The sequence below is a fragment of the Pantherophis guttatus genome, chromosome 7, assembly GCF_059756535.1.
Source record: "Pantherophis guttatus breed Tessera chromosome 7, ASM5975653v1, whole genome shotgun sequence".
Lineage (NCBI taxonomy): Eukaryota > Metazoa > Chordata > Lepidosauria > Squamata > Colubridae > Pantherophis > Pantherophis guttatus.
Genome location: NC_142069.1, coordinates 87,317,165 through 87,341,448, shown reverse-complemented (window position 1 = coordinate 87,341,448; position 24,284 = coordinate 87,317,165). Strand labels below are relative to the sequence as shown.

General features: G+C 44.1%; 1 protein-coding gene across 1 annotated transcript in view; it reads left to right on the top strand.

Annotated features, from left to right (window-relative positions):
* The window catches only part of LAMB1 (laminin subunit beta 1), an 87,740-nt gene extending 63,853 nt beyond the window's left edge, over nt 1-23,887 (top strand). The window contains exons 24-33 of the mRNA XM_087873370.1: nt 3,665-4,034; nt 7,505-7,689; nt 9,520-9,761; nt 12,814-13,017; nt 14,549-14,693; nt 16,090-16,297; nt 18,236-18,377; nt 20,890-21,066; nt 22,201-22,360; nt 23,480-23,887. Of these exons, the coding sequence (XP_087729496.1) occupies nt 3,665-4,034; nt 7,505-7,689; nt 9,520-9,761; nt 12,814-13,017; nt 14,549-14,693; nt 16,090-16,297; nt 18,236-18,377; nt 20,890-21,066; nt 22,201-22,360; nt 23,480-23,613 (1,967 nt within the window). The 3' untranslated portion in view covers nt 23,614-23,887. The remainder of the gene's footprint in view (nt 1-3,664; nt 4,035-7,504; nt 7,690-9,519; nt 9,762-12,813; nt 13,018-14,548; nt 14,694-16,089; nt 16,298-18,235; nt 18,378-20,889; nt 21,067-22,200; nt 22,361-23,479) is intronic.
* The last annotated feature ends 397 nt before the right edge of the window (nt 23,888-24,284 follow it).

Sequence of the window (24,284 nt, the reverse complement as noted above, 5' to 3'; positions counted from 1 at the left end):
CCCTCATACGATAAATTTTATCCCTCATACGATAAATTTATATGCAGTGCCTTTATGAAGAAGGCACTGCATTTCTTTTTCTTTTTTTTGTTTTAAAAACAAACTTAATTAAATTTTAAAAAAGAATAAAATTATATAAAACATTCACAACCTTAAAATACAATCAACAATATCAACAAACAACAAACAAAGTATATATAACGTATATAAGTACACGTATATACAAACCTAATTTTCCCTTATTTTTCCCTTAATGACTGTGTATAATTATTACTTTTAATTCCAAACTAAATTTTGACTTTACTTTCTTTTCCATTGGTTTATCCACTCATACCAACTGTCCCATATCTTAAAGTACTTTGAGTCTTCCTTATCTTTCAATTTCAACGTTAGTCTATCCATTTCTGCACGGGTGTAAATTTTTTGAATTATTTGCTGCTCCGATGGCACTGCATTTCTAATAGCTTTAATTTGCCGGATGTCAAAGAAAATCTGAATTGTTGGCATATATGCTTTAGAATAAAATAGAATTTTTTTATTGGCCAAGTGTGATTGGGCACACGAGGAATTTGTCTTTGGTGCGTAGGCTCTCAGTGTACATAAAAAGACAAGATACATTCATCAAGAATCATAAGGTACAACACTTAATGATAGTCATAGGGTACAAATAAGCAATCAGGAAACAATATCAATATAAATCGTAAGGATACAAGCAACAAGGTTACAGTCATACAGTCATAAGTGGGAGGAGATGGGTGATAGGAATGATGAGAAGACTAATAGTAATAGTAATGCAGACTTAGTGAATAGTTTGACAGTTTTGAGGGAATTATTTGTTTAGCAGAGTGATGGCATTTGGGAAAAAACTGTCCTTGGGTCTAGTTGTTCTGGTGTGCAGTGCTCTATAGCGTCGTTTTGAGGGTGTAGGAGTTGAAACAATTTATGTCCAGGATGCGAGGGGTCTTTAAATGTTTTCCCAGCCCTCTTTTTGACTCATGCAGTATACAGGTCCTCAGTGGAAGGCAGGTTGGTAGCCATTGTTTTTTCTGCAGTTCTAACAATCCTCTGAAGTCGGTGTCTGTCTTGTTGGGTTACAGAACCGAACCAGACGGTGGTTTTTTTTTTGGCTTTAATTTATATGCCGCCCTTCTCCGGAGACTCAGGGCGGCTTACAATGCGTTAAGCAATAGCCTTCATACTTTTGTATATTTATACAAAGTCAGCTTATTGCCCCCACAATCTGGGTCCTCATTTTACCTGCCTTTGAAAAGATGGAAGGCTGAGTCAACCTTGAGCCTGGTGGGATTTGAACTTGCAGTAAATGCAAGCAGCAGATGTTAATATCTTATGATCTCATTCGGGAGTACGTCCGCACAACAACTGGTATTTCTCACACAAGGGTGGGAAGCCAGAATCACATTTGTTTTGGTCTTTGTTTAACAAACAAAGTTTTTAGGCGGTAGCATTTTTGCAGCTTTGTTTTAATCCGATCTGGCTGTTCGCGGGTAGACTAAACAAGAAAATTCCTGTGGCTTGCAAATTTCTCTTTTGCAATTCACTCCGATGAATGTGACCTAAAAGCATTTCCATGGGTGGAAATTTTGCCATCGATCTGAGTGGACCGTAAACTGCGCTCACAACTGAGACTTAGATTAAAAAATTGTGTAAGAAAAAAGAAATCGGAATGAAACCAATGTAAACCCTGGTGGCGCAGTGATTAGAATGCCGTATTGCAGGCTAACTCTGCCCATTGCCAGGAGTTTGATCCTGACCGGCTCAAGATTGACTTGGCCTTCCATCCTTCCGAGGTGGGTAAAATGAGGACCCAGATTGTTGGGGGCAAGAGGCTGACTCTGTAAACCGCTTAGAGAGGGTCGTAAAACACTATGAAGTGGTATATAAGTCTAAGTGCTATTGGTATCTCTGCCATACAGTGTTTAGAGTGCAGTATTGCAGGCAAATTTTGCTAACTGCCAGGAGTTCGAGCCTGACCGGCTCAAAGTTGACTCAGATTTCCATCCTTCCGAGGTCGGTAAAATGAGGACCCAGAATGTTGGGGGCACTAGGCTGTCTCTGTAAACAGCTTAGAGAGGGCTGTAACGCACCGTGAATAGTATATAAGTCTACGTGCTATTGCTATTAACATTATGATAAGTTCTGATTTTCCATGTCGAAAATATTGGAGAGAGAAAATACTCCTCGGTACCAATTTTTAAGTCCAACATTTTAAAGTCTTCACTTGAGGATTGGAAACATGAAAGTCTACCAAATGAGGCGACCACCGCTTGTATCTAAAGTCTGTCTTTCACATTCTCAAGTCGGAGAGGGGAATGAAGGAAAATACAGCTTGAAGGGACCTCGGAGGTCTTCTAGTCCAACCCCCTGCTCAGGCAGGAAAACCCTACACCACTTCAGACAAATGGTTATCCAATCTCTTCTGGAAAACCTGCAGTAAGAGATACCTGAATGGGAATTTACGTCAATGTGAATAGATGCTGGCTTGAGATGCTCTGAGTTCATTCCTCGTAGTTCCTGTGTCTACGGCTCTTCACAAACCATTCGTTGAGTGGACGGTCACTAAATAAATGATTGTAAGTTGAGGACTGGCTGTAGGGTTATGAAGGAATATCCAGGTGACCTAGATATGGGATATGGGATAGAATCAAGATCACGTGCAATGTTAATACTGCTTTACAATGCCTTGGGAAGGCCACATTTCGAATACTGCATCCAGTTTTGTTTGCCACGATGTAAAAAAGATGTGGAGACTCTAGAAAGAGTGCAGAGAAGAGCAACCAAGAGGATTAGGGGATGATTGGAGGCTAAAACATAGGAAGAACGGTTGCAGGAATTGGGTATGTCTAGTTTGATGAACAGAAGGACCAGAGGAGACATGATAGCAGTCTTCCAATATTTTATGATTGGATAGATAACAAGAGGGGTAGCCAAGACAAATGTACAGTGTTAGAATAAAAGTATAGATGTTATTATAGATAAATGTATGTTTAGAGATGAATAAATATATAGAAATAAGGGAAAAATTATTAATATTATATTATGTTTGAATAATGAACAAAGTTTAAGAACTATATGTTGTTATGAGTACTAATATTATTGCAAAGTGACGGAAGATGTTTGGATCCAGTGATGTCATATCTATGTCCAATGTTTTTTTTTTTAATTTTGTACTATTAATAAAAAACTTTAAAAAAAGAAGAAAGCAGTGTTCCAATATTTGAGGGGCTGCCACAAAGAGGAGGGGCTCAAGGTATTCTCCAAAGCACCTGAGGGTAGGACAAGAAGCAATGGGTGGAAACTAATCAAGGAGAGAAGCAACTTAGAACGAAGGAGAAATTTCCTGACAGTCAGAACAATTAACCAGTGGAACAACTTGCCTCTAGAACTTGTGAATGCTCCAACACTGGAAGTTTTTAAGAAGATGTTGGATAACCATTTGTCTGAAGTGGTGTAGGGCTTCCTGCCTAAGCAGGGGGTTGGACTAGAAGACCTCCAAGATCCCTTCCAACTCTGTTATTCTAAGATTCGTTCTGAGATAGTCCAATTTAAGAAAATTGTACTTCTTATATTCATTCCGGGTTGATAATAGTGGCTTCCACACTCCAGGTTTGCAGGGCTAAAAATTTTTTATTTCTCTCTCGTTCAGCTTGTGAGTGTGATTCACGAGGCATCGAGACTCTCCAATGTAACCGGTCAACCGGGCAGTGCATCTGCAAGGAAGGCATGGAAGGTCTCCGTTGCGATAAATGCACCCGAGGCTACTCCGGAACCTTTCCAGACTGTGCTCCTTGCCATCAGTGCTTTGCCCTCTGGGACGTCATCGTCACCGAGTTGACCAACAAGACACACAGATTCCTGGAAAGAGCCAAAGTCCTGAAGATCACGGGGGTGAGCGGCCCCTACCGAGAGACCCTCAACTCGGTGGAGGAGAAGCTGAACGAGATCAAAAGCATCATTGCTCAAAATCCGGCGACCGAGCCCCTTAAGAACATCGGTGACCTCTTCGAAGAAGCAGAGTAAGTAGGGCCCACCATGCCATCAGGGACACGTTGACTGCTGTTAGTTCGACCACGGAGAAGGGAGTGCGTTGCGGTCGTTGAATGGTTTTAAGGAGAACTTGGGGAGAAAGGAGGGAGAAAGGGTGGAAACGTGGCGGCCGAGAATGTTTATCGTGAACTTGAATGGAAATGATAAGGGTACCTGAGAGATAGCACAGAGATGGTCTTATGGATTTCGTATAATTCCTTGTGTGACTAATCACACTTGGCTGAATAAAGTATTCTGTTCTGTTCCGTTCCGTTCTGTTCCATTCTGTTCCTATTCTGTTCTGTTTCTGTTCTATTCTATTCCTATTTTCTATTCTGTTTCTATTCTGTTCCATTTCTATTCTACTCTATCCTGTTCTGTTTCTGTCCTGTTCTACTCTGCTCTGCTCTGTTTCTGTTTCTGTTTCTCTTCTCTTCTCTTCTCTTCTCTTCTCTTCTCTTCTCTTCTCTTCTCTTCTCTTCCTATTCTCTATTCTGTTCTGTCTGTTTCTGTTCTGTTCTGTTTCTGTTCTATTCTGTTTCTATTCTGTTCTTTTCAGTTTCTGATCTGTTTCTATTCTGTTTCTATCCTGTTCTACTCTGCTCTGCTCTGCTTTGCCCTGTCCTGTTTCTCTTCTCTTCTCTTCTCTTCTCTTCTCTTCTCTTCTCTTCTCTTCTCTTCTCTTCTCTCCTCTCCTCTCCTCTCCTCTCCTCTCCTCTCCTCTCCTCTCCTCTATTCTATTCTATTCTATTCTATTCTATTCTATTCTATTCTATTCTATTCTATTCCTAGTTTCTATTCTGTTCTGTCTGTTTCTATTCTGTTCTGTTCTGTTTCTGTTTCTGTTCTGTTTCTATCCTGTTCTACCTTACTCTACTCTACTCTGTTCTGCTCTGCTCTCCTCTGCTCTATTCTGTTCTGTTTCTGTTCTATCCTGTTTCTCTTCTTTTCTCTTCTCTTCTCTTCTATGTTCTGTTCTATTCTATTCTATTCTATTCTATTCTATTCTATTCTATTCTATTCATTTCATTTCATTTCATTTCATTTCATTTCATTTCATTTCATTTCATTTCATTTCTATTCATTTCTATTCTATTCTTTTATTCTGTTCTGCTCCCTACTTGTTCTTCTTGTTTTTGTTCTTGTTCCTCTTTTTAACTGGGAGAGCAAAATGGCAAGATTGGTAAATCTGTCTATGCAGGAGACAGGCAGGCAGAGCTTGGGAAGTGGAGTTAAGAGACTTGGTGGTGTCCAATCTGCCCCAACTCCCACTTGGAGTAAATCTGCTTCCCAGCCATTTCTCTAATATTTCTGCGATGGCGTCTTTTTCAGACTTTCTGGAGACTTTAAAAAGACTTTCTGTGAAGGGGAATTGTGCAACATTCCCCTTCACAGAATACGTTTGTCTTGCAGCCTGTGAAAAATATTCTTAACACAGACGGTTTATTATACGGGGCATGAAACAAATTAGGGACGGGCCCACGAGCCAATATAACATACGTAATTGGCAATATTCAAGTCCATTACGGCAGCTGTTTGGAATGCAGATGGTTAAATCTTACAGAAGTGTGCTGTTTTCCCAAGCTTTTTTTCCCGCTTTGTGTTAACAAAAAAAACCCCAACCCTGAAATAAACCCCATCTATGAGGAAAAACGCCGTAACAAAATAGGGATAGTCCTCAACTTACAACAGTTCGTTTAGTGACCAAAGTTACAAGGGGACTGAAAAAAGTGACTTAAGACCGTTTTTCCACACCTACAGCATCCCTAGCGTCACATGATCAAAATTCGGAAGTTTGGCAACTTCCGACTCATATTTATGACGGTCGCGTTGTCTCCTTTTGCGACCTTCTGGCAAGCAAAATCAACGGGGGAAGCCGGATTCGCTTAACAAGCGTGTAACTCACTTAACAGCTGCAGAGAGTCACTAAAACAGTGGTCGTAAAATGGAGCGAGTTTCACTTACCAACCGTCTCGCTTAGCAATGGAAATTTTGAACTCCATTGTCGTAGGTCGAGAACTACCCGTAATCTAACTGATTAGGGAAGATGGGAAATCTTTCGAAATATGTGTTTAGATTCACGGCTAACCGCGTTTGCGTTCCATTGCAGTAATGGAAGTTTTCTTTCTTATATATATCTATATGATCCTTTTTATTAGTTATTAATATATAATTTAAAAAAATACAAAAGCAAATAATAGGAAAAATAGGGGAGGGAAAAGAGAAGAGAAAAGTGTAGAAAATGTCCCTAAGTGTGAAAAATGGTCGTAAGTCACATTTTTCAGCGCCGTTTTAACTTCGAAACGGTCCCGAAATGAACTGTTGTATGTCAAGGACGACAACTGTAATTGTGGGTTGTTGTTTTTTGTTGTTGTTGTTGTTTTCTTGGATTAACACAGTCCATTTAGCCATCTCTGCTAACTCCCATCAGCTTTTGCAGTAATTTAAATATGAGCCAGTTAAATAGGAGCCAGCCGTGTGCAGCAGCTGCCAAAAAAGCCAACACAGTTCTGGGCAGAGTGCAGAGAAGAGCAACAAAGAAGATTAGGGGATGATTGGAGGCTAAAACATATGAAGAACGGTTGCAGGAACTGGGTATGTCTAGTTTGATGAAAAGAAGGACTAGGGGAGACATGATAGCAGTGTTCCAATATCTCAGGGGCTGCCACAAAGAAGAGGGAGTCAAACTATTCTCCAAAGCCCCTGAGGGCAGGACAAGAAGCAACGGGTGAAAACTAATCAAGGAGAGAAGCAATTTAGAACTAAGGAGGAATTTCCTGACAGTTGGAACAATTAACCAGTGGAACAACTTGCCTCCAGAAGTTGTGGCTATTCCAACACTGGAAGTTTTTAAGAAGATGTTGGATAACCATTTGTCTGAAGTGGTGTAGGGTTTCCTGCCTAAGGACGGGGTTGGACTAGAAGACCTCCAAGGTCCCTTCCCACTCTGTTATTCTATTCTATTCTATTCTATTCTATTCTATTCTATTCTATTCTATTCTATTCTATTCTATTCTTATTCTATTCTCTATTCTCTATTCTCTATTCTCTATTCCATTCCATATTCTATTCCATTCCATTCCATATTTTCTATTCTATTCTATTCTATTCTATTCTATTCTATATTTTCTATTCTATCCTATCCTATCCTATCCTATCCTATCCTATCCTATCCTATCCTATCCTATCCTATCCTATCCTATCCTATTCTACTCTACTCTACTCTACTCTACTCTACTCCATTCCATATTTTCTATTCTATTCTATTCTATTCTATTCTATTCTATTCTATTCTATTCTATTCTATTCTATTCTATTCTACTCTACTCTACTCTACTCTACTCTATTCTCTACTCCATTCTATATTCTATTCTATTCCATTCCATTCCGTATTTTCTGTTCTATTCTATTCCTATTCCTATTCCTATTCCTATTAATGGAAGTTTTCTCGGGTTCGCAGGAAGCTGAAAGCAGATGTGGCCCAAAAGGTAATTGAAGTGGAGGAAAAGATTTCTACTGTGGCGAACGAAAGCAGCATCGCGGAGGCTGGACTGACGGCTTTGGAGGCCGATGCCAAGAGCTTACACAACGCTGTGAAAGAACTTGCTGAGCAGCTGGAGTTCATAAAAATCTCGGATATTCGAGGTTTGTACTTTAGACCTCAAGGGATTTCCGTGGGGGGGTAAAATCTGGCTTTTCATAAGAAAGGAAACTGTGGGAGGGAACCTCAAGCAGCTACATTGCGCAAACATTGAACAGAATCGAACCCAAACTTTAGGAAGGTTTTAGGGAGGATCTGGCTTGAGAAGCGGTGAAAATATTTTAAATCATGAAAATCACGTGGATTTCGGTGGAACAAGCTTCATTGGCCTTTGCGTCTTCTGCAGTCACGACATAAGGCTGAGATTAAAAATCAGAGTTGTCAGATGCTACATCTTTTCTATCCTGATCTACGGAGTGGAGAGTTGGTCTCTGACAGAAAGCCACTTGAAGAAACCATAATGGCGAACGCAGTGCCCTCTCTGTGGGCAAGCGCGCCATCGCCAGCTGCTCTTACAGTTTCTGGCCAGCTGGTCTTCGAGCTTCTGGGGCTCCGACACACATGAAGACCAGGTGGCCGGCATACGCATGCGCACTGTTCTGCCCCAGCTTCGGATTCTCAGAGAATGTGACACACACCAAGCTTCGCAAACACTGTTTAATTCCAAACCACCCCCTTTCAAGAATGCAGGCTTCCCGTGCAAAGGGCCCTTATCAAAGTTATTAAGTTATCAAAGTCTGACAAAGGTTGGCAATCAAAGGTTGGGAAAGGGAGGGTTTTGGGTCTGGAAGTCAGTGTTGGCTGCGATGGAGTCGGAGTTAGAATGTCGTGCTTAATAAAGGGGAGTTTTTCATCAAAGACTTTGTTTGGAATGCAATTTATTTGAGACGACCTCGAAACCTGACAGCAGCACTTTTTTGTGCTGCTCTCGATTAAAATAGGATCGCCAACATGATCGCCAATGTCCGATGACGGATATGGCACAAGAAGGAAAAGAAGGCGGCCATTGGCCTTGCTTAATTATGGCCGCGTTGTGCATTTAATTTCATAGACCGCTATTCCAAACAATAAGTAATCCTCAACTTACAACCATTCGTTTAGTGACCTGTTCGAAGTTACAACGGCACTGAAAAAAGTGACTTAGGACTGTTTTTCACACTTGTGACCGTTGCGGCATCCCCGTGGTCATGTGATCAAAATTCGGATGTTTCACAACCGGTTCATATTTATGACAGTCTCTTTTGTGTCCTTCTGATGAGCAAAGCCAGATTCACTTAACAACCATGTGACTAACAACTGCAGCGACTCACTTTACAACGATGGCAAGAAATGGTCATGAAATGGGGCAAAACTCTCTTAACAAACGTCACACTTAGTGACATTAATTTTGGGCTCCGTTGTGTTCATAGGTTGAGGACTAGCTGTATTTATGACGGTTCGCCGTGTCTCGGGGGTCACGTGATCCCCGTTTTGCGACCTTCCGTCAAGCCAAGTTGATGGGGAAGCCATTGATTCCCTTAATAACCGTGTTAATTGCTTAAAACGGCAGCGATTCACTTTACAACATGGGCAAGAAAGATCGTAAAATGGGACAAAACTCACTTTAATAGTTGTCTCATCATCGGTGATGGATTGCCCCCGGTTTGGACCGGTTCGCAAGAACCGGTAGTAAAACCAGCGGGAGGCTCCCCTCACCACCCTGGATATCATCATAGGCGATCTGCGCATGTGCAGAAGAATCTCTGTTTGCTTCGCGCGCATGCGATCCCATTGCAAACCGGTACTAAAGGTAAGTAGAACCCATCTCTGTGTCTCACTTAGTGACAGAAATTTGCGGCTCCTTTGGGGTCGTAAGTCAAGGATTACCTGTATTAACGCCGTAAAGCCAGTCTGGACACAGATGCTCAACCGGTTTCCCTTCTGATTGCTTTCAGGCGCCTTGGACAGTATCACCAAATATTTCCAGATGTCGCTGGAGGCGGAAAAAAGAGCCAACGCCTCGGTTTTGCTTCCCGGCAGCCTCGTTGAACAGTCCGCCGAAATGCGCCTAGAAGTGGAGAGTTTGATCAACGAGACGGCGGCCACCTTCCAGGCTACCCAGGAAGAGCAGTCCCGTCTCTTGGACGAACTGGGGGGCAAGCTGCAAAGTCTGGATTTGGCTGAAGTGTCGGAGAAGGTAGGCACCCCCGCGAAGGCCGTAGCTGAGCTCAGATGCGGGCGACGAGTGGGAAGGGTTAAACGAACAGGGAATCAGTGTCAGGAAGGAAGAAAAAAAATGTTGTATATAGATGAGATGTTTTTGGAGATTCTTAGTCATCCAGATCATAGTTGTCCCAAAAACGCTTTTTTTTCCCCCAAGAGGCAACTGGACTTTTCTGGTTTTTCTTTGAAGACGTTTCGCTTCTCATCCAAGAAGCTTCTTCAGCTCTGACTGGATGGTGGGGAAGGGAAGGATTTATACTCCTTGCAGACAGCTGGTCATTTGCGTTCTTTTTAGAGAGCACCCCAGTTCTCCTGGTCCTGTAATCTGCCATTTTTTCAGCTGTCTGCAAGGAATATAAATCCTTCCATTCCCCCACCATCCAGTCAGAGCTGAAGAAGCTTCTTCGATGAGAAGTGAAATGTCTTTAAAGAAAAAAAACCAGAAAGTCCGGTTGCCTCCTGGAAAAAGTACCTTTGGGTCAACCGTGACCTGGATGACTGAGAATCTCTACAGTCCTTTAGCTATACAATTTCAGTCTTTTTTTAGAGGGTCGTTGAGGCCATTTGGAGGTTTGTCTGTGTCCTCAGGGTCACCTGAGTAGTGCAAATGGGTGTGGAGCCTCCTTGGAACTGCTGAAAGGACTGTGTTGTAGACTGGAGATAGATGACGTCGTATCCCTCCCCCTCTGTTGAGAGAGGGCTGTTCAGTTTTGACGTAGATGGCCTCTTCGACTCTTCTTTCAAATCAGTGGTCCTCTCTGTCCAAAATGTGGCCTTTGCTCTCTTCGAAAGAGTGGCCTTTGTCTTTCAAATGCAGATGGACTGCTGAATCTAGTCCTGATGGGTTTGTTCTCCTATGTCGTGCCATGCGTTTGTGAAGTGGCTGTTTTGTTTCCCCACCAATTACACTAATAGGTTGCTCAATGTCTATGGAGATTCTCAGATCACGGTCGTCTCAAAGGTGCTTTTTCAAAAGGCAACTAAGACTTTTGGACGTTGTTTTTCACACTTACGACCATTGCCACAGCCCCGTGATCAAAATACAGACGCTTGGCAACTGACTCCTCTTTATGACGGCGGCTATGTCCCACCGTCGTATGATCAAATTTTGCGACCTTCTGACAAACGCAGCCAAAGGGGAAGCCGGCTTCGCTTTAACAACTGTGTTACTAATTTCACAACTTTAACAACTGTGTCAAGAGAGGTCACAAAGCAGGGCAAAACTCCCTTAAGGAATGTCTCTCTTAGCAGCAGAAATATTGGGCTCAATGGTGGTCGTAAATTGAAGGCTACCTGTATTGATCTGAGAGTTTTCGGAATCTCCCCGAATTTTAACAGCAAGAATTATTTTAAGAAAGATAAAAGAGTATGTACTGAAAAGCAAAGCTGGGAACTGAACCAGCAGAGTACATAAAATTTTAGGATTATACCTAGAAACCTGATCAGACAAAGATTATCTCCTCCTGGTGCCAAAATACATTCCAGAGATGCAGCGTTTCAGCAGGGAAGACCATATCCCCAATTACCACCCACCTCGTGGCAGAAAATAGAAAAAAGTAGTAGAAGGGCCCACCCAGGAATATTTATTTATATCTGCATTTTTTTAGTCTTTATCACTGAACATTTCCAGGAGGGAGATCTTAGATCGGGCTTCCAACCACCCAAGTTTAAAACAAAGCAAAAATGTGAAGAAGCAGAAAGTGAGCCACAGAATAATAATAATAAAAAATCAGTGTAAATTTAAACGTCGTGTCAAGAGGTAAACACGGTTTTGAAAAATGGATGGATTATAGCAGTGGCCAAACTTGTGGAAAGCTTTTGGGAAAAGTGTATTTTTGAGGTCTGATGGCTAATAGCACCAATTTTTTATTTTTTTTGAGTTTCAAGATAATCGGGTGGGTTCTAATTTTTTTTACTGCCGGTTCTGTGGGCGTGGCTTATTTTGTGGGCGTGGTTTGGTGGGGAGTAATGTGGCTGGGTGGGCGTGGCCAACTTTTTTTTTAATTTTATTTTTAAAAGCATTTTTTTTTCTACAACCTTAAGAGGGAGACACTTGTTAAGCGAGACGGTTCTGTCGCTAAGGGAGACCGTTCGTTCCATTTTACAATCTTTCCTGCCGCGGTTGTTAAGTGGATCATTGCAGCTGTAAAGCTGTTACATGGTTGCTAAGCGAAACTCCCCTTTGACTTTGCTCGTCCGAAGGTCGCAAAATTTGCTCCCGTGACTCTGGGGGGACACTGCAACCGTCATAAAGACATGCCAGTTGCCAACCCTCTGAATTTTGACCACGTGACTACAGAGGTGTTTTGACCACGTGACTACAGAGGTGTTTTGACCACGTGACTACGGAGGTGCTGCCACGGCCCGTTAAGTGTGAAAAAAATGGTCACCAATCACTTTTTTTCAGGGCCGTGTCCTTACGAAATGAACTGTTATAAGTTGAGTATTGTAACGCTTTTGTTGTGGCCCGTCAGCGGCCTGTGCGGATTGTAGCCGATTCTGACAGCGAGGGGATTCAGCCAAGGCCTTCAGAACCTCCAGAAGCTCCTTTAAGTGAAGAGGACGAAGAGGAGGAGCCTCTTCTCGATGCACAGGCGCCCAGAGCGACCAAAAGGCAGGAGTGGCTCCTCAGGAGGAGGTCTCCTTGAGAGTAAGGCTTGGGGCTAATTGGCCATTCCCTTAGCCTATTTAAGGAGGAACACTGACTGAAGCAATTTGTAGGGAACAACTTTAGTTCACTCTCCTTCGCGTCTGGATTCTCTGCAAATTGCTTCTGGGCTTTCTGCCAACCTTCGTAAGATTGTGATTACTTTTATCTTTGGTTTCTTGTAGGCTGTTAAGAAAGCTTATTAACAGCCTTTGTTTTGAAAAAGACGGAGTTATTTTAGTAAATTAAGTTTTGTACAAACTCTGTGCGTGCTGTGTTCTTTGGGGATCCGTAGCTGGGGCAGAACAGCTTTTAAGGACTTGGCTCTTCGATGTTTGGAAAGTGATAACCTTTCATTTTTACTTCCTTTCCACTACAGATGTGCGGGACTCCACCGGGGTCTTCCTGTGCGGATTCCCCCTGTGGTGGGTTGAGCTGCCAAACTGAAGATGGGGTGAAGAAATGTGGAGGGCCCGGGTGCGAAGGTCTAGTGACGGTGGCCAACACCGCCTGGCAGAAAGCCATCGATTTTGACCGAGACATCTTGAGCGCTCTGGCGGAGGTGGAACAGCTTTCCAAAATGGTAATTATTGAAGGTATAAGAGGATAACAGAGTTGGAAGGCACCTTGGAGGTCATCTAGTCCAGCCGTCCGTCCAAGCAGGAGACCCTACACCAGTGATGGGTGAACCTTTTTGGTGCCGAGTGGCCAAAATGCAATGCGAACGTCCCCCGTGCATGCGCCCCGCCCCCCCAGCGCATGCGTGTGTGTCCCCCACGGATGCACCCTGCCCCCCCACCCATTTTTGGCTTCCAGGTTGGTACATGAGGTCTTCCAGTCCCAAAACTGGGTGGAGGGGGCAGGCACCAGTGGTGGGTTGCCCCCGGTTCGGACCGGTTCGCAAGAACCGGTAGTAAAATTGGCGGGAGGCCCCACCCACTGCCCCGGATGTGATCGGCAATCTGCTTTGCTTTGCACGCGAGCGATCCCATTGCAAACCGGTAATAAAGGTAAATAGAACCCGCCCCTGGCAGGCACCCTGTTAACATGTCAAGATGCATTTATCCTAGTGCTGACATAAGAAGGAGAACGCAGACATCTGCAATGGGACGGTTGCCTTTCACCTACTTATTTCCTCTGGAGATAATGTCCCCTAGGAGATGGATGGGAGGGGGGAAATTCTTTGAATTGGAGCAGTAGATTAGGGGTGAATGATTGGGAAGATGGCCAATGAATGCAGAGGAGTGGGGGAAGGAAGAGGAGGGGTTTTGGGTCGGCACGTCAGTGCCGGCTGCAACGAGTCGGTGTAAAAAGTGCTGGGCTTAATAAAATGGAAGTTTGTTTTATAAAAGATTTTGTTTGCGATGCAATTTATTTGAAGACAATCTGAAAACCTGACACCCCTCCAAAATGCAATGCAAGTGCCCCCCGCGCATGCCTCCTGCCCCCTATGCATCCGCGACAGAGACTTGAAGACTAGCTGGCCGGCGGGTGGTGCGCACATGTGCATGGTGGAGCTGGCTGGGGCGACAGCTGGCGTGCCCACCGAGAAGACTCTCCCATAGGTTCGCCATCACGGCCCTACACCATTTCTGATAGATGGCAGTCCAGTCTCTTCTTGAAAGCTTCCAGTGATGAAGCTCCCACAACTTCTAAAGGCAACTTCTGTTCCATCGGTTGATTGCTCTCACTGTCAGAAAAATTCTCCCTATTGCCAGGTTGAATCTTTCCTTGATCAGTTTCCATCCATTGTTCCTTGTCTGGCCTTCAGGTGCCTTGGAAAATAGGTTGACCCTCTCTTCTCTGTGGCAGCCCCCAAATATTGGAAGACTGTTATCATGTCTCCCCTAGTCCTTCTTTTCATTAAACTAGACATACCCAGTTCCTGCAACCGTTCATCGTATGTTTTAGCCTCCAGTCCCCTAATTATCTTTGTGGCTCTTCTCTGCACTCTTTGTAGAGTCTCAACATCGTTTGGTTGAGAATTGTCAAGAGAATTCTTAAAAATCGCTCTCGGAGCTTCAGAATCCGTTAAGGTCTCTGTCGGTATTTATTTTCAACCAGAGACGGAATTTGCTAGCCGTCGTAAACACATGCCTGCTTACCTCACTTAGGTTTCGGAAGCCAAGCAAAGAGCTGACGAGGCCAAGCAGAACGCGCAAGACGTTTTGCTGAAGACTAACGCCACCAAGGAGCAGGTAGACCGGAGCAACAAGGACCTCAGAAATCTGATTCACCAGATCCGAGATTTTTTAATGAGTAAGTATTATTTTAAAGTGGCTTAAGGCGACTGGTATGCATCTCTCTGCAGAAGGGCTTTCTATTGTGGCCAGCCAGCGGCCAGCAGAGCTGGTGGCAGACTCAGACAGTGAGGAGGTTGGGGAGGAACATGGGCCAGTCCTGGAGTCTGGGGAAGGCTCTGATGAGTTATCCGCTGCCTTCGCAGTCGGATATCAGTGGGGCAGAAGAACAGCTGGAGCCTGTTCCCGATGTGCGCATGCACAGAGTTGCCAGACAAAAGGAACAGCTAAAGAACAAGGGTCGACTCAGGAGTAAAGCCACAGGTGGATGATGGTGAATGACCCCCTCCCATAGGGAATAAAGAGGAGCAAAAGGGGAGGGGAGTTTGCAGGAGATAATTAGTTCAATTCATGAGGGTGGAGACCTGTTCCTGACTTCTTGTCAAGTAATTGCTACTGCTACAGCGTGGCGGTTTGGAAGATATCGGCCTGGCAGCTCTCCAAGCCTGATGAAGATCTGTAGATGTGAAATCTCATGAAAGACTGTTTGCTGGGACTTTGCTGGAGAGGAATTTCCCTTTAACCTAAATAAAAGAAGTTTTATCGGGACGAGGAGTCTGCTTCATGCTCTTGGGAGGAGAATGGAATGGAATGGAATGGAATGGAATGGAATGGAATGGAATAGAAGAGTAGAGTAGAGTAGAGTAGAGTAGAGTAGAGTAGAGTAGAGTAGAGTAGAGTAAGAATAGAATAGAATAGAATAGAATAGAATAGAATAGAATAGAATAGAATAGAATAGAATAGAATAGAATAGAATAGAATAGAATAGAATAGCAGAGTTGGAAGGGACCTTGGAGGTCTTCTAGTCCAACCCCCTGCTCAGGCAGGAAACACTACACCACTTTAGACAAATGGCTATCCAACATCTTCTTAAAAACTTCCAGTGTTGGAGCATTCACAACTTCTGGAGGCAAGTTGTTCCGCTGGTTAATTGTTCTAACTGTCAGGAAATTTCTTCTTAGTTCTAGGTTGCTTCTCTCCTTGATTAGTTTCCATCCATTGCTTCTTGTCCTGCCTTCAGGTGCTTTGGAGAATAGCTTGACTCCCTCTTCTTTGTGGCAGCCCCTGAGATATTGGAAGACTGCTGTCATGTCTCCCCTAGTCCTCCTTTTCATCAAACTAGACATACCCAATTCCAGCAACTGTTCTTCGTATGTTTTCGCCTCCAGTCCCCTAATCTTCTTTGTTGCTCTTCTCTGCACTCTTTCTCGCATCTCAACATCAAGAAACCAGTGCTGTTAAGTTTCTAGCGCAGGAGGTTCCTTCAACAATTTGACATTTCAGTCTGAAAAGTTAAGGACTAGGCTCCATCTTCCGTCGTGTCACTCAGCGGTTTCTGTTCATCGTCCTAACAGAAGACGGGGCCGATCTGGATAGCATCGAAGCCGTTGCTAACGAAGTTCTCAACCTGGAGATGCCCAGCACGCCTGAGCAGCTGCAAACCTTGGCAGATAACATCCGAGACCGCGTCGAAAGTCTGTCAGATGTGGAAAGTGTCCTTCAGCAAAGCGCCGGAGATATCGCAAGGGCGAAGGCCTTGTTAGATGAAGCTAAGAAAGCCAGGTATGAAAAAAAAAACACCTTTTTTTTTTCTGTAGTAGACTTTTTTTTTTTTTTTTTTGGCAGAAATCTAAAATAGTTCTTTCATGGATGGAATTAAACTTGGAAGAGGTTGATCTTCCTGGTGGAGACAGATGGATCAATTTTCGGAGCTTCTCCAAGAAGAAAGACACATCTATTCACCCAATATGTCTGACTGAAATTCTTAGAGACCTAACTACCGTATTTTACGGACTTTACGACACACTTTTATGTCTCTCAAAAACGGGTGAAAATGTCTGTGCCTCTTATAAACGAAATATGGCTGAAGCCCCACCCATCCGCTGGCTGTTTTTGGCCTCCGCATGCCCCGTTTTCAGGCCTTTTTTCGGCCTTGTTCAGGGCTTTGTTCGGCTTGTTTTTTCTGGAAAAATCCTCAAAAACGGGCCAAAAAAATCCTCAAAAATGGGCTGGGAAAATCCTCAAAAACAGGCCGGAAAAAGCCTCGAAAATGGGATGGAACAAGCATCAAAAACAGGATGGAAAAAGCCTCAAAAACCAGCCAAAAAAAGCCTTGAAAGCTGTCTGAAAAAAGCCTTAAAAATGAGCTGAAAAAAGCCCCAAAAACAGGCTGGAAAAGGGCAGAAAAAAGGGCCAAAAAAGGGCCATAAATGGGGCACCTAGAGGCCAAAAACTTTTTGTTGTTGTTTTCCTCTTCTAAATTTAGGTTTGTCTTATAGTCCAAAAAATAGAGTTTTTGTAGTTCTTGATTTACGACCGTGATTGAGCCCAACATTTCTGTGAGTTAAGTGAGTTTTCCCCTATTTTACAACACCTCTTACCACGGTTGTTGAGTGACTCACTGCAGTTGCGAAGTTACTAACACCATTGTTAAGTGAATCTGGCTCCTCCATTGAATGTGCTTGTCAGGAGGTGGCAAAAGGTGGATCACATGACCCTGAGATACCGCAACCGTCATAAATGTGAGTCACAAATCCCTTTTTTTCAGTGCCGTTGTAACTTCGAACGGACACTAAACAAACTGAAGTATCTGTATGTTTGTCCCAAAGGTGTTTTTTTTAGGAGGCAACTGGACTTCCTTGTTTTTTCTTTTGAAGACGTTTCGCTTCTCATCCAGGAAGCTTCTTCAGCTCTGACAGGATGGTGGGGAATGGAAGGATTGATACTCCTTGCAGACAGCTGGTCATTTGCATCCTTTTAGAGGGTCGTTGAGGCCACTTGGAGATTTCTCTGTGTCCTCAGGGTCACCTGAGTGGTGCTCCTGGTTCCTGCAGTCTCCAATTTTTCCCTCTGGAAATCCATTCCTCCTCCCACACCATTCAGAGGATCTTCATCCCAAATTGTATAGCTAAAAGTCTGGTTTTTTCTTTTGAAGACGTTTCGCTTCTCATCGAAGAAGCTTCTTCAGCTCTGACTGGATGATGGGGGAATGGAAGGATTCATACTCCTTGCAGACAGCTGAAAAAAAATTGCAGACTGCAGGAACCAGGAAAATTGGGGTGCTCTCTAAAAGGATGCAAAGGACCAGCTGTCTGCAAGGAATATAAATCCTTCCATTCCCCCACCATCCGGTTACAGCTGAAGAAGCTTCTGGGATGAGAAGTGAAATGTCTTCAAAGAAAAACAAGAAAGTCCAATGACCTGACCTGGATGACTGAGAATCTCTACAAACTACCTGTATATTTTTGTCCTTACTCCTGCTGTTAAAGGGTAGCAGGGAACCCCTTGAAAGACTAAGTAAGAATGTGGATTGGGATGTTTTAATCTGTACCTATTCCAAGGGCAGATGTCCTCACCGACTTGCAGCATCTAAGCTGACCATGAAGTATTGCTAGAAAATAAAAACACAGAACAGATTGGAACAGAGAGACAGGTTCTCCGAAATAGGAACCGATCCCTTGTTTTAAAAGAATCTTAACGTTGTCGATGTCCCTTGGTCAGTAAAAGCGCCACGGACGTGAAAGTCACGGCGGATATGGTCAGACAGGCTCTAGAAGAAGCTGGAAGAGCCCAGACCACGGCTGAAGACGCCATCAAACTAGCAGAGAAAGATATTGAAGGAACACAAGGCTTGCTTGCCTCTGTAAGTTGAGATTTTTTTTCTAAATTATTTGGAAACGGGGAACTAAGGTCATTGGTATTCCCGAGTTGCCAGGGAGGGGAAAATGCACAGTTCATGCGGGGATGGGCTGCTGGGGGTTCGTAGGGGTTCGGGAGAACCTCTAGCTAAGATTCTGTGCAGTTCGGAGAACCCCCAAATCCCATTCCTGACTGGCCCCGCCCACCCTGCCCTGCCCCTCCCAGGAGTCCCCACACGGCCTGTTTTGGATGCAGGTAAGTGCAGGGTGCATGCGGAGGCTCGGGGAAGGCGAAAAACGGGCCTACCGGAAGTTCAGGAAGAAACAGGCCCGTTTCTGGCCTCCAGAGGGCGTCTGGAGCCTGAGGAGGGCGTTTTCGCCCTCCCAGAGGCTTAAGGAAAGCCTCCGGAGCCCGGGGAGGGCAAAAACTTTCCCCCTCTCCGCTGTAGTGCAGGAGGCCGACTAGGCCACACCCACCACGCCCACGCCCACCCAGCAACCGGGCAGATAACCCCTTGCTAAAATTTTTGAAGCCCACCCCTGAGTTCATGTATTTCCTTTTGCCGGCTTCCGTCTTGTGCACAAACTCTACTCTTCACGTGCTATGAGATCTAAATAAGACAGGTGATTTCTGTAGGTAGAACAGGTTGGGCATTCTCATTATAGCAAAAATAAATAAATAAATGTCATCGTGGATTTCAAATATTGGAGGTTAACGTTTCCCCTTTGCAAAACGGTTTGTGGTGCGCGCTGAACATTTTGACGAGCTAATCTCAACATTACGGTTCATCAAGGAAAATCCCAGTTCAGATTAAAGTGTGGAAACTTGAGGGGGGTGGGGGAAAATTCAGAAAAGAGGGGGTTGATGATTCTGACTGGATGGTAGGAATGAGGAATAACAGAATAGTTAACAGAATTGGAAGGGATCTTGGAGGTCTTCTAGTCCAACCCCCTGCTCAAGCAGAATGCCATTTCAGACCATGTCCAGTCTCTTCTTAAAGGCCTCCAATGATGAAGCACCCACAACTTCTGGTGGCAAGCTATTCCACTGGTTGATTGTCCTCAACCTTTCTCCTTAATTCTAGGTTGCTTCTTTCCTTGATTAGTTTCCATCCATTGTTTCTTGTTCTGCCTTCAAGTGCTTTGGAGCAGGGGGTCACCAACCTTTCAGACCTCAGGGACCACTAAATTCATAATTTTAAATCCCGTGGACCACTAATATGATCTGCCTAATGATCACCTGGGTGGGCGTGGCAAGGCGGTCATGTGACTGGGTGGGCGTGCCCAACTCGATGTCACTCACGTCAAGGGGCGCCTTGCCAGCCTCTACTCGCTACTCCTCGCCTGCCCGCCCAGGCTCCTTAGAGCCCCAACGGGAAGCAGTTGCTGGAGCTAAGGAGCCACCATGAGAAAGAGTTGGCAAAACAGCTGGCTCAGTTCAAATTGGATCTGGCCGAGAAGGAGGCTCAGCAGAAGCACCTCACTGAGGACTAGGAGCATAGGCTTTCCAAGCAGAGGGAAGACTTGCAGGGGTGCAAGACCAGGTACCGGCGCCTGGAGGCTCAGCAGGCTGAGATGGTCAGCCAGTTCCAGGCCATGATGCAGTCCCACTGGAACAAGGCCCTCTTCTCTTTGCCACCAACGGTGCTTCCCTCCAGCCTTCGCCCAAAGCCCCACACCAGGAGGCTGAAGTAGACCCCAAGTCAGAATTTATCTCCCCCTCCAACCCGCACAAAAAGACCCCGAAGGGGAGAGACTCTCTGCAGCAACAGAAACGTTCATTGCACACATCCGGCCCAGGGGCCGTAATTTGAGGACCTCTGATTTAGTGCAATATAAAAAATGCAAATAATTTTTCTGCGGACCACCAAAATTTTCTCGTGGACCACCAGTTGGTGACCGCTGCTTTGGAGAATAGGTTGACTCCTCTCGTCTTGGTGGCAGCCCCTGAGATATTGGAGCAAATCTAGTCAAAAATCTGGAATGGATCAACCCCAAAACTCTGAAGGTGAACCAGAATCAAACTTCCTGCGCTATTCTCTTGATCTCTGAGGGACCTTCAGCTCCTCAACTTCTAAAATAGAGTGTGTGAGCCTTTAGTCCCTGGTGTGTTTACTTACTGTCTCAGTGGCCAGTGGTGGGTATCAAAATTTTTTACTACCGGTTCTGTGGGTGTGGCAGGGAAAGGATACTGTAAAATCTCCATTCCTTCCCGATCAACTGGGACTCAGGAAGCAGAGAATAGAGGGGGGGCGAGGCCCGTCAGAGGTGGTATTTACCGGTTCTCCGAACGACTCAAAATTTCCGCTACCGGTTCTCCAGAACTGGTCAGAACCTGCTGAAACCCACCTCTGTCAGTAGCACATATAAGCCAAAGGAGAAAAGGGTGTATCGAAATATAGGCCGAAGTTGCATTCTGGAAAACTAACTGCAATAATCTTGAAAACGCAACATTTTGAGGAGGAATTCGTGTATTTTTTTTTTTTTTTCCTCTCCCTTCATCCCTTTCGGTGCTAGATTGCATCGGAGACCGGCTCAGTGGAAGATCGTTTGGGAAATGCGACCCTGCGCATTGCAGAATTAGAGAAGAACGTGGAAACGCTGAGACTGAAGGCTGCGACCAACGCAGAAGATATCAAAGCCGCAGAAGAAAATATTGCAGTGGTTAATCAAACGACTGCCGACGTTCAAAAAGTAAGCATTGAAATCTCTTGTGTAACAAGTAACAAGATAAAATTGTATTCTAAACCCCGTTTTGGATGTTTAGGGGTTCTGCGTTCGGGAAACACAAACTACATCACAGCTCTAATAGATAGTCCTCGATTTAGGACCACAGTGGAGCTTGGAATTTCAGTGGCTATTTAAGTTGTACTTGTCAATCACGAGGCACCATACGACCGGGCTCAAATTTGACGACTGTTTTTAGGAGGGTCATGAAGTGTACTCGTGTGAACATGGGATGCTGCAACTGGTTGTAAAGGCAACTTGGTTGCCAAAAAGCATCAGAACTACCACCTTCTCCCTGTGGCATGATGCCACAGGGAGAAGGTGGTAGTAGCAAGTTTGAGGACAGGTTGTAAGTCGTTTTTTAAGTCTGTTGTAACTGTGAATAGTTAGTCCTTAAACGACCTGTTGTAAGTCTTTAATACCTGTATTAAAGGCAAGGATGTTAATCAAAAGGCCAAAATTTCTGTCGTTTGGGGGAATATAATCACTTTTCATCTCTCTCTCTTTTTCTCTTTTCTTTCCTCTTTTTCTTTCTGTCTCTTTTTCTTTCTGTCTCTTTTTTCTCTGTCTCTCTCCTTTTTTTTCTTCTTTCTTTCTCTTTCTCTCTCCCTTTCTCTTTCTTTCTTTTCTTTTCTTTCCTTTTTCTTTTTCTCTCTCTCCCTTTTTCATTCTTCTTTCTTTCTCTCTCTCTCCCTTTCTCTGTTCTCTTTCCTTTTTCTTTTTTTCTTTTCTTTTTCTTTTTTCTGTCTTTTTTTCTCTTTTTCTCTGTCTCTCCCTTTTTCATTCTTCTTTTTCTTTCTCTCTCCCTTTCTGTTCTTTCTTTCCTCTTTCTTTCTCTTTCTCTTTTTCTCTTTTTTTCCTCTTTTTCTCTTTTTTTCTTTTTCTATCTCTCTCCTTTTCTTTCTTTTCTTTCTCTCTCCCTTTTTTTTTCTTTCCTTTCTCTTTCTTTCCTCTCTCTCCTTTTCTTTCTTTCTCTCTCCTCTTTCTTTTTCTTTCTTTTTTCTTTCCTCTTTCTTTCTTTCCTCTCTCCCCCTCACTTTTTCTCCTTCTTTCTTTCTCTCCCTTTCTTTATTCTTTCTTTTTCTCTCTCTCGCCTTATAGATACTAGACGACAGCGTGAGTGAGAAATACAAAACAGTAGAAAACTTAATTGCCAAGAAAACAGGCGAGTCTGCGAACGCCAGGAAGAAAGCAGAACAGCTGCAAAACGAAGCGAAGATTTTGTTAGAGCAAGCAACCAGCAAACTTCAGCTTCTCAAAGGTATGCCTTGGGTGGGAAGGTGTTGCCATTTTCTTTTTAAAAATAAAGACTGTTTTTAATTATAGGAGAGTCCTCTTTTTCTGCCCTCTGGTGTTTTTAGCCATGTAAAACATCCATGATCAAAAGGAGCTGGATTTTTTTCCCCTCTCTCTAACGAAGCCAAATCACTGGGAGAAAAATTTGATTTGCATACTTGAAAGAGCTTTGGTGGTACTGTGCTTAGAATGCAGTACTGCAGGCTGACTCTGCCCACAGTCTGGAGTTCGATCCTGATGGGGCTCAAGTTCGACTCAGTTTTCAAATTGTTGGGGACAATATGCTCTGTAAATCGCCCGGAGGGTGCTGTGAAGCATTATGAAGCAATATTATAAGTCTAAGTGCTATTGCTATCTAAGCCGTGGTGGCATAGTAGTTAGAAGGCAGTATTGCAGGCTGACTCTGCTGACTGCCAGGAGTTCGATCCCGACCGACTCAAGGTTGACTCAGACTTCCATCCTTCCGAGGTCAGTAAAATGAGGACCCAGATTGTTAGGGACAAGATGCTGACTCTCTAGCAGTATATAAGTCTAAGTGCTATTGCTATCTAAGCCATGGTGGCGCAGTGGTTAGAATGCAGTATTGCAGGCTTATTCTGCCAGAAGTTCGATCCTGACTGGCTCAAGGTTGACTCAGCCTTCCATCCTTCGGAGGTCGGTAAAACGAGGACCCAGGTTGTTGAGGGCAATATGTTGACTCTGTAAACCGCTTAGAGAGGGTTGTAAAGCACTATGAAGCAGTATATAAGTCTAAATCGGGGGTTAGCCACCCCGTTAGCTCTGGAGCCGCATGTGGCTCTTTCATCCCTCTGCTGCGGCTCCCTGTGACCAGTCGGCTCCATAATTGATAGGGCTTTTGGTTAGGACAGGTAGAGGAAAAAGGACGACCACGCTAGGAGGAGACTCTATGGTGGGGGAATTGGACTTCCAGTTGGCAGAGGAAAAAGGACGCCACGCTAGGAGGAAACTCTACGGTGGGGAAACAGGACTTCCGGTCAGCTCCAGAATTGAGCGGGGGGGGGGGTTCTCAAACTATCCCACGTGTGTCGCTGCTAAAATGTTCCCTGTTCTCTTCATCTTGCAGAACTGGAAGACAGGTACGAAAAAAATCAAAGAATCCTGGAAGACAAAGCTAAACAAGTAATGGAACTGGAGGAAACCGTCAGAGGCCTCTTGCAAGCCATTAGTCAAAAAGTTGCGATTTATAGCACCTGCTAGAAATCAGGAAAACGAAAAACGAAAGAAGGGGGAGGGGGAAAAAAACCAAACAAAATATATTTCCTTTGAAGATAGGGCTTCAACGGATAACGGAACCTGTCATAATCTGACGAGATACCAGCGTTTTTTTTCTCCTTTTGTAAAATAAAACACTACTTTGTAACCAACTATATGCCTCCTTTAACCCTAGTTAGCCTCATCCCAATGTTACTTTTATTATCCGAAAGAGCAATTAAACCCTTTTGATTCTGCTAATAAAAATCCGAGCATCAAACACGGGGGTTTTAACCACTTAATTTTGACTCGAGGATGCCCAATCTTTCGATAATAGAATCACCCAGCGCCATCAATCAAACCATTTCTTTCTGAAGAGGGAAGCTGAGACTCTCCGATCAGGAGAAATGGGAAACACACATTTTAACAAGGAGCGGTTTTAACTTTGTGGCGGTAATTAACTGCTTCAAGATCGCTACGAAAGTATGTGATCGGGCTTGATAAATCGACACAGCTTGAAAATTAATGAGTAGTTACAATCAGCCTCTCCTCTCCTCTTCTCTCCCTCAGCCTTGCCCCACAGAAGCCTCCCCTATCTTATCCCCTTCTCTTCCTCAGTCTTGCCTCAAAAAATCCTTCCCCATTTTATCCCCTTCTGTCCCTCAGGCTTGCCCCAC